General features: G+C 48.8%; 2 protein-coding genes across 2 annotated transcripts; one reads left to right on the top strand and one right to left on the bottom strand.

Annotated features, from left to right (window-relative positions):
• Positions 1-397: 397 nt before the first annotated feature.
• PSV08DRAFT_412522 (Mechanosensitive ion channel-domain-containing protein) lies at positions 398-3,440 on the bottom strand (the record flags this gene model as incomplete). The annotated part of the gene is made up of 2 exons (XM_014223397.1): positions 398-2,835; positions 2,889-3,440. 2 exons carry the CDS (start codon positions 3,438-3,440, stop codon positions 694-696), a joined length of 2,694 nt encoding a protein of 897 aa, XP_014078872.1. The 3' UTR covers positions 398-693.
• Positions 3,441-8,143: 4,703 nt separating this feature from the next.
• On the top strand, positions 8,144-10,025 carry PSV08DRAFT_381671 (uncharacterized protein; the record flags this gene model as incomplete). Its single annotated transcript, XM_066093395.1, has 3 exons — positions 8,144-8,353; positions 8,658-8,741; positions 8,913-10,025. 3 exons carry the CDS (start codon positions 8,144-8,146, stop codon positions 10,023-10,025), a joined length of 1,407 nt encoding a protein of 468 aa, XP_065948057.1.
• Positions 10,026-10,582: the final 557 nt, after the last annotated feature.

A 10,582-nucleotide genomic window follows, 5' to 3' on the forward strand; every position in this document is an offset into this window, starting at 1 on the left:
ACGACTGTCACAACTACATCATTTTCGTCATATGTTACACGGTCTTTAATTGCGCGAATATAACACTTTGTAAGTAGTATAATTTTTAAATGAAATACTGAACAACATTGGTGGAAATGCTTTTCTTCCGGCGGGTGATATATGTCGTTGTTTTTGTCTCGTCTAAAAATAAACATGGAAGCGGAAGCGAAGGGAAGGAAGAGACAAGGATAAGTTATGACCTTGTTCCCCTTTATTCGATAATACGGCATGTTATAAGTCTCGTACTTACATGGTAACGGAGCACGTGACACAACTTCGTATTCGTATACTCGAGAAGAAGAAGAAAGCGAACACGGCAGACTACTATTTTGGAAGAGAAATGGCCAGTTTCGTGATACGAGGAACACACTTGTAATAAGAACCAAAAATGGTGAATGATTTCAAATTCGCTAAAATCGCATTGAGGATTGTGGCGAGTAGTAAGATTGTGGAAGAAACAAACAAAAAAACGCCAAAAGTGCGGGACCAAACGTCCTTTGGACTGGTCGCTGGCACTATGCTATACACCTTTCCCCCCAATTTTTCTATATATTACACAAGAAGCAGAAAATGCAGCACACCATCGTCCCTACATGGACATGTTTATTTTTCTTTTTCTTTTTGCCAGACAAGGAGGGGAACAACGCCACCATAACCTCTCAGCTGGTGTCATTACTCGCGCTTAGATGGCCCTTGTTGTGATGATCCTTGGCCTCTGTACGGGTTATTAGACCCAGCACCCCATAGCCTCTCGCCCTCGTCCTCCTCTACTTGGGGTGCACGCGGTCGGCTCCGTGAGCGAGGCGGTGGCACCATGGTTTGATACGAAAACTCTTCTACCTGGCCCGTCGAGATTGAGCTGGGTGAGCCGGGCGCTGTGCTACGAGGAGGCCTGGTTGAAGGTGCTGATGGCGGTGGTGCGAATGAGCTCTGGCTGGTAGACGGTACTACTTGGAGTGGCAGAGGTGGTGGTGGGTTCTGACGGGTACTGTCTACCGAGAGGCGTGAACCGTATGGAGACAAGGTTGCACCACCCTTGCGTTTTCCAACAGAGCTAACCTTACGCAGCAAACCACGGACTTCATCAATGTCTGGCCTCTGGTCCATGCTTGGGCGACCGATGGTGCTAGCATCGTCGCCACGCGCCTCCCAAGTGTCATCTCGGACTGCGTCATGGCCGGGCCTGCGGTTGTTGAGTGCAGAAATGGCGTGGCTTTCACCACCAACACCAAGGTAATCAACTCCTGTAGACGCAGCAGTATTCTCATCCTTGGGTGGGTTGAGAGGGTGCATACGGCTTGCGTCAGCGCTTTCCTTGTACTTTTTGTACGCAGCAACAGCTTCAGCCGGAGGAACTGCAACAGACCAAGTGGGTTTATCCTGAGAACCAAGACTAGCATCTCCGCCACCCGGACCATGGATGGGAACTTTGCGGAGAGCAACGACCAATGCGCACATGAACTTGGACCGGCGAGCGGCACGAAGCGATTCGTTGGACCAGTTGCTCTTGTGTCTGATTTCGACGAGAAGCTCCAACTTGTTCATTTCAGCAATGCTGACAACCTCAACATCGATATCAGGGTGGAATTCACGAGCGTTAGCTGGTTCCCGAACGAATTTGAGCATTTCCGACTTGAGCAGGTTGATATCCTCAAAGGATGTGGAAAAGTCGCAGAAGACAGAGACCTGTTCTCGCATAGCCTTGCTTCGGGTGATGTTCTCCACCCACAATCCGTTAAGAACGATGTTGGGGATCTGGACGGTTTTGCCGTTGCTAACACGCTTGAAGACCGTGTAGAGCAGCTGAATGTGTTCGACAGTCAGCTCTGTTGCAGTGATATCAACACGATCGCCAATGTCATACGGGTGCTTAACGAAAAGGAAAATGCAGGAACCGAGAACTTCCTGAGCGGTAGCGGCGAACACGAAAGACAGGGAAAGAAGAGCAGTAGCCGACGTAGCTAGAGTAGCGCGGAAACCTGGGGCAAGGAAGGCGATGATGACGAAGAGACAGACGATTAGGGCAATGGTCATGACAAGGCCATCCAGGGCGTTGATTGCCTGGTCAACGTCGTGCATGCTGGAGTTGATAGACTTGCGTTGCCTAGCGAAGTCGGTCACAGTAAGGATCATCTCCTCCAAACTAATGTCGCCGTTTCCGTCGCGGTCAATTGAAGCGAAACATTCCTCTGCTTCTTCCTGACGATTAGGTCCCATGACTTCGATAAGGTCCTCTAGGTAAAGCTCGTTCTTGCCTTCGACAACCAAAGACATCCAGATACGCTTGGCAAGTGCCTCGGCACTCTTGTTCCTCTCGAGGGCGGTAATGACAATCGAGTGAGCTGAGTTGGTATCGAACACCTTCTTGCCAGTGATCTCTGAGGCAATAGTACCAAAGACTGAAGTGATCTTATCACCAATGCGGCCGGCATCTCGACCAACTTCCTGGATGAGGCGCAGAGGGGTGCGGCTGCCCGAGCGACCGTGCTTGAAGGTTCCCTTTTTACTGGATAGTCCGAGATCGAGAATTGTGTCCTGGATGATGTAGTCTTCCTCAGCAAATTCGTTGCAGTAAGCAGGGAACAGGCTTCGCGAAGTGTCGTAGAGTACACCAAGAAGATAGATGTTGCGCTTCGACTCCTTGATCTTATCGTCAAACTGCTTGCGGTGATAGCTGATACTGATGAGTTGGATGAAGACGCGTTCGCCGAAGATGATGATGGTGCAGACAAGGAGCGCAAGCAGAACCGACTGCATGGGGTCAATCCAAGATGGATACCTGTCACCCGTTCTGCCAGGGACGGGTCGAACGAGCTATGCAAAATTAGTCATGGCATTGTGTACTCATATAAAGATGAAACACTTACAGCGGGGAAGGTAGCTTGATTGACGACCATCCATAGGACGAACGACAAAGACTTTTCCACTGCTCTCAGCAGCTTGACGTACTTCTTGACACCGGGACTGACAACTCCAACCAAAAACTCAAAAATGTTAGGAATGAAGTGGGCAACAATCTTCATGACCCAGAAACTCAGCCAGATAATCTCAATCCAGATCCAGAACTTCTTCTGGTTTGTGCCGCTAATAGAACCTGTGATGGTACCAGTTTGCGAAAGAATAATGGGAATGGCCAATAGGAGCGCAACCGGTGCGACATAGACCATGTAGCGCGTGACAATACTCCAGTTGAGGATCTTGGTATAGAGCCTGCCCATGCGATTGAGAGCAGTCTTTTCTTCCTGATCGCGAGGAGGTATGGGCGCGCCTGTCCTCTCATCTATGGCGGCCAACTTTCTGCGTCCACGTGTGAACATGTTTGGCCTCTCGGCCTTTTCATTGTGGACATTGGAAGGCGAGTGCGAAGGCGTGTGGCTGACGACAGTCTCGAGAGGTATGTTTGTTGGGTGGTTGTCCATGGCGGCGTTGTTTATGGGCTGAAAGCCTTGACTGGAGAGTCGGAAAGACCTTGAGGATCGCTTACTTGTCATAGAGGAGGCTCGGTGGGGGTTAGTTGGAGCAAGTCCGTTTGCCGACAAGACGCGGGCAAGCCGTGAATATGAATGCGGGCTGCGTAATTGGGGGTACGGGGATGTACCCAGAGACGCCTGGCTTGTCAAGTATGTGCGTCAAGCAGCTTTGACTAGGCGAATTTGTGGAGCAGTGGATGCAGTGGAGAGATGAGGTAGGGACAGCAATTCGACGAAGGCCTGCCGTCAATCTCTGTGTATGGGAAAGAAGAAAAGGAAAAAAAAAGAAACAGGCGAACGAGTGAAAAAGCCTTGGAGGGCAAAACGACAGCGGCGAGGGGGGAGAAAAGAGCGAGCAAAGAAAGTCAGAAATAGCAAGGAGCAACTCTTGTGTTGGAGTCGAGGCGTTAGACTGACACCAGGCATGCAGGGATGGTCTAGCGGGAAAGCCACAGACTGGGATATGAAACCCCGCTAGCACTCGCCACAGCGAATCACGGAATAGGCCCATGGCCTCTGCTGGCCGCACAATATCCCGTTAGCCGTCGGTTTCATGGGCGGGACTGGGCAAACCTCGAGGCCGTTGCTTCATGACGAGCTGGCTGCTGTACGCGGTGCAATAGAGTTGCTTGCGGGCCCCTAGGCTGTGCCAGACAGGACGGCGGACCCGAGCAGCGGCCATCCCTGGCGTGGATCCATTCTGGCCAACGAGTTTGGGCGAACGCTGCTGCGTATCGATAGGCCTCAACAAGGCCACTACAGCCAGTACATGGACGCCTCCCTCCAGACCAGCGCACGCTACGCGCCACGGGCCATGCAGCTGTGATACGTGCCATCGGATGTCATTGCCGTGATATTACGGCGTCACTTGTAAGTACAGACCGTTCGAAAGAAAATCGCCCCACGCCATAGTCTTGCCCGGGTGAAACCTTGGTGCAGAGTAATCTAGCAGCGGCCATCATCTGCCACTGCTCTACTCATAGTCCAGCTCTTTGGCTCTAGTGGCAAGCGACGAGTCCAAGAAATTTTTTCCAAGATAGCTGGGCCGACGGTCATAGCCGACATTGCACTGTGCAGCTCGTATGTGCATCGACAAGTCCAGCGACCATCGAACTAACCCACAGGCTCGCCTATCCCCGGGTGGAGTCGTCTCCAAATCGAGAACCTGTCCACGTAATCGCTTCCCCTATCGAGCTGCATCCTCTATGCGTTTCAGCCCCATGGCGGGGGGCTTTCAGGCACAATTTGCTTTTTACTGGCTGCATGCCTGTGGCGTCTGGGCCACCCTTGCACCCTGCCAAAACCACCTCTTTATTTTCCATACTCAACTCCATCCATCAGCACTGCACAGAAGGGAGGAAAGAAGACTGGATGCAAGCTAGACGGCTTGCCGTGTTGCTAGCACTGCAGATCAAGAGGAAAACCTCTGTTGATCGGCCGCTAGCGGCACCCATCCGCTTAGTAGGGCTCAAGCCACTGCCGTCACCGACCGAGTCTTCGATGCCAATCATCATCCTCACCAACACGAAGATCAACACAAACACGAACATACAGAATGCTCTTGCTCCTGCACCACAGTGAGACCTACCACATGCGGGGACAAGCACTGTGCACACAATTGTGCATGCGTCCCGGAAATCCAGAGTGAACCCTTCTTACGCCATGTCATCGCAGATCTTGTCACACATCCTGGACTCCGCTCATGTCTCCACGTGCCCTACCGAACTACTTCACTCCCGACTTCATTTCATCATACCTGCAGGATTTCCGGGTTTCAATGTTTGAACTATTTGTAAACATCCATGGGTTTCGTAGACGTCATCCCGCCTGTCAGTGGGTTAGTGCGGCAGAGCCAGGTGTCTGCTCTCTAGACTCGTCTTTTTCACCGCCTTTATTTAAAGTCTGATAGAAATAACTTGTGACGGCAAGCGAAACTCTACTCAAGACTTTCTACATGCGCTTTTTTTGTTTATTTAAAAAACCCTGATACATGGTAAGTATCATATGGTATTGCACTATAGTTCAAATGCATATGAGATTGAACAACAAAATGTCATCGCTGTTCAGGGAGATCCTGGTTTGGTTCAAGTGACTATTCGATACGCTCACAATGACGATATGACATTGCCTGCTTGTTTCGCTATTCTACTATGATGCAAATTCTTCGTGTATCGGCACTGCAACTCTAACCCTAATGACATACTTGCTCTGTCAAGATTTCGCCCACAGTGCTGATTCCATAATCTTCGAAATCTGACTTCTTACAAACTTATAGTGGTACCTTTTTGGTTGATGTCTTTCTTGTTTCGGTCTAAAAATCTCTCTGTAGTGGAGAAGTTCCCGAGTGTTTCTGCATCGGGTAGACAAAAGTCTATTTCCGTGTACACCGCTTCTATTTTCGGAAGCTTTAGTATTACCAAGGTGCCAGGCAGATAAAGAGTTAAAAATAGGGAGAAGATATGTTCGAGCTTCACACATTCGACTTGGACGTATGCTGAGTGAAGACCACTACTGCATCGCATGCTGTCACGTGGGACCACACCTGCACTATTACACTGCACGTGACAGGTTTACAACTCCGCAGTCACTGTCCAGCATTGAGGTTTGGGGAAACTGAGAAAAAAATTCGTCTATGCCTCTAACACTGCTCTTAAGGATATGTACCTTGGTAAAAACAAGGTTTGTTTTGTATTACCCTTCCGCGGCACAATATATTTTCCATCGTACGCTTTTGTCCTCCATGGGCCCGCAAAAGATAGCGACTAAGAATCATAAATGGGGAAAAATTTCAGCTTATTTCGAACGCTCTTTCACCACAACGCTTCTCTGGTAAAACTCATAGCTCACATCACCGCTACTTTGAACTCAACTTTCCTTGGGTCGTTGCGATCAGCCACCCGACGGTGTGACCTCGGAAAGCGCCAATGAGTCTGCGTAGTAGCTCCTGCAGCTGAACAAAACATGCCAAAGCTAAGTGGACCACTAAAACCCATGAGTGGGTCTCCCCTACTCCGACCAATCCTGCATGTGCGTAGCTGCCGCAGCGCATGACATCTGACACGGCCGCGTATCGCTACCATTTTACAATTGCACCAGCAATAGCACTATGTGTGTTTTGCCAGACTACAAAGCATCTCTCCCAGCCTTTCCAACAGGCTTGATTTCTCAACCCAACAGCATTGCCACCTATGATGTCAGCAAGCATTCTGCTTCGCCACCCCTCGAAAAAAAAAACATGCAACTGCATGCAGGAGATCTATTCCTGCTACAGAACGGCCGGGACGCATGCATGTGCAGCCTCGCTGGCAATGCCATGTGGAGACGCAGCTCACGCGGGCGGGCGGACCTAAACTCGGGTTGGTTAAAGCTAGAGTACTCGGTCTTTCAACTGCGCGAACTTTGGAACACCCCCCTACTAACATTACAATTTTAGCCTTTTAAACAGTAAATAGCAGTTAATCTAAATAGATCTATTAATTTATTAAAGAAGGGTTAAAGAAAATTAGTAGTTGGGTATCTCACTAGGTCTTCAGTTACTGCTTAGTTAGTACCTAGATTAGCACACACTAGCCTACACTATCAACCAATCACAGTGAAGTAGTCACTTCACCCTCGATAGTAACGAAGTCGCATAGTTATGACCATAAACCGTCCTTCCAAAGCGATTACACTCTAAGACACCCTAATCCCAGTCAATAGCAAGATTCCAGTATGTACTTCAATCCCACAGGTTTCCAATAGCGATCAGGTTCTGAAATGACACCGTAATCGTTAAGGCTTTATCATGCCTGGGAATCTCTTTTTATCCCCTACTCCACGGACTGTAGGCACCAAAATCAAAATCACTACGTCTCCAAGAACATCAACAGCCACCGGCGGCTACAAAACAAAGCCAACCTTCTACTAGTCGAACGCGCCTTTCCTTCGTTCTCGTCATCGATGCGGTCACGAGCTCAGCTACTTCATCCTCTATCATTTCGAGGTATTATCTAGGCAATGAGCTTCTTATAGAATTGAAGAAAGAAAGACTAACATACTCTTAAGATAGAAAAGTAGCCAAGTGCATTCTTAGAACTTTCATAGAGATGCCATTATCAAAACTAGTCTTTCCATGATATCAGTGTCTTTTCTGAATTCTCTGCAGCTTTTCTGGGAATTAGATTGACCTGGAGGAACTAGGGATGTGAGAAGAAGGCTACAAAGCGAATGTGTTACTCATTCGACACATTATCAGCGGCTGTTGCTGGATTTGCTAACCACGATACCCTTGAGGTTATCACCTTCGTGAGTTGGTAAGGACTAACGCAGAAGGCTACTTAATTGGTGGACGAAGAAAGAGGTTCTTTTTCACCACCAAAAGTTTCTAAGATGCATCTTGAGACAAGATCCTTGGAAACAGGTCGATGGTGGAGGTAATTCTCAATAACAAATAGCTCATAAAAGAATGAGTCGATACGTGGGAATACATATCATGGGAATAAGTAGGTTAGGTAACGTGAAAGGCACCTAGCCAACACACAGTGAGGCATTCGATTGCTCAAAGATTGATAGCATGCCCCTCTGTGCTCGTCTATTCCACCAACATATTGCCATCAATATGATTCACCCGCATCTTTGGACTTTTTTACAACCCTGTATGCAGATGCGCAATAATGTTAAGAGGGTCTGGTAAAAACAAAGTTGATCGCATGAGAAGTACGGAGCTTGTACGAGCTACTCTTGAAACTGGAGACGTGGTACCGTATTGCACCGTCCTCGTATCCAATCTATCTGACGAAACAATGTATGTTTCTGCAATTGATATGCGCATCAAGTATCTTTTCTGTTTCATATCCGTCGTCTTCGTCATTGTTTGCGCTACTGTAAGTGTGACTTTGTTCATGTTTGCGTGAATGGCAAGGGCGCACAGCTGACTTTGATCACTTGTTACTTCTGGGATGGCAGCCGCAATCGGCCCTTTCTTTGCTGCTAAGGTGCTTACTGCGCTGCTGGAAAAGTTCTGGTGGCTGAATAACTCTTAGATAGTTTTGGTGGGTTAGACTTATTAAAAATTATTTTAAATAGAATCAATAATTAATGCCTTTTAAAGGTATTAGAGTTAAATCTCAATAAAGACTGTTAATGATAACTTTGTGCTTACCTATATTAGCCTACTAGTGGCAGTAGAATAACATAGCTGCAGATAGCGGAGTGGTGGATTGGTGGCCGAGAGCCCAAATGACCGAAGCCCTAGTAGTACGCTACCTTAGTGTGAGTGGAGAAAACAATCCCGAAAGAAAGAAACTAAGCTTCTCTCAGAACCCGAGCATATCGCAACACACCGACATTCATTCCTCATGCTCACACGATTCCTGGCCGCCTGTACGGCCCCCCGCACGCTAGGATCACGGCGTTGTGAGAAGACGTTGACATTGATACCAGCTGACTGTGAGGCTTGCGCCACTGACGAAAGGGAACAAGGTCGATAATTCGGTGCGCGAAAGAGTACATTCAGCTCCCCCCTCTTCTTCTTCTCTACCCTGTCATCTGTCAGTCGTATCCCTCCGACGGGGTTTAAGTTTCCAGCCGGACAAAAAAAAGCAAACGCCTCGGATTTGTACGAACGAGTGGCTATCGCTTGGTTTGCCAACGGATCCAGATCCTCACCGACACTTCAAAGCAAGAGTACATATCAACAAGAACGGACTCCACTTCAGCAAACTGCCCTCTCATCCAACCAAACCCGACCTCGCCAATTTCCCCTCTTTATTACCCGTTTGTGCAAAAAATAAGCATAAATTATACCTGTTGGCCCCCTCCTCGTACGCGCGCAAGAAAAAAAAAGCAGGACCCTGGAACCGAGTTCAAAGAGATACGCGCGCGCACGCTCAGCAAAGCTCAAATTCGCAATTTAAAGCTCCTAATAAACGTGTTCATTTTCCGTATTGCGCATCCCCTGCTACCCCCCTTCGTATCTCAAACTTCGGCCTACTTTCACCTATATTACCGTGCTACTCTACTTCTTCTCCTCTTTTCCCGCTTTCCCCAAAGAGCTGCAAAAACCCACACACACACACTACCACCACCACTATTACTGCGAACTACACCGGCAAACCCAAAGGAAAAAAAAGCACAAGCGCCATCCTGCGAACTACCGGTTTACAACACACATACCTCTGCCTCTCTCTCTCCACACACACACTCACACAGAAACGCCCCCGAAACAAGCGAGTCAGTCAACCACCTCCAAACCCCACACTCGCCAACCAAACACGTCACCACCTGCGATCTCTCACCAACCAATCAACCACCCAACCCCTCATACTCCACAAAAACACCAACATCAGCAACAGCAGCAGCAATGGGCAAAGACTCGTCCTTCCGCATCTGCATCGCCTTGCTCCTCATAGTCCAGCTCGCATGCTGGTCCCTAACCCTGCTCGACCTGCTGCACCCTGGCAAGCCACACGCCGTAATGCGCAACATCATGGACCTGGTCTCGCTCTTCTTCTCGCGCCAGTCGACAACCGCGCTGCTGAGCTACCGCGATATTAAGGCATTGATGTACTGAAGTGAATGGCACTTTTGCGCGCGCAACACTTTACGGGAGTCCCCCCCCCTCTTCATGTCTCTTAACATGGAAGGGGGGGGGCGGGCAATGATTTGATATGATAACCACGGTTTCTTTTTTTTCTTTTTTCTTTTTCTGTATTTGTCTTTGTGTCGGAGTTTCTCTTTTTTCTTAGTGTTCACGCGGGTTGGAGGGGGAAGGAGGAGGAGTTTACGGAATCTTTTTGTTTATGTGAGATTTTTTTTTGGGGGGGGGGGGGGGGAAAGAAGTGCAGAAGGGAAGAAAGAGAGAGTGAGTGTGAGTGTGTGTGCTATGAGAGTAACTTACTCGATACCCCCCGCGCCATCATCATCATCATCCCCCTCTTTCCGAGGGGATAAAAAGATGAGGTGGAAAGAAAGGGGGATACCCACCCCCTCCGGAGCGAAAAAAAAGCTATCAGAGCTGAGCCGCGTCGCGGAGGAGGAAGGGGGCCAAGAAAGGGAGAGGAAGACAGAAGAAGCGAAGAAAGCGAATTAGCAACCCAGAGATACCAAACGAG

This window comes from Bipolaris maydis (assembly GCF_028858645.1).
Source record: "Bipolaris maydis strain C4 unplaced genomic scaffold PSV08scaffold_16, whole genome shotgun sequence".
Lineage (NCBI taxonomy): Eukaryota > Fungi > Ascomycota > Dothideomycetes > Pleosporales > Pleosporaceae > Bipolaris > Bipolaris maydis.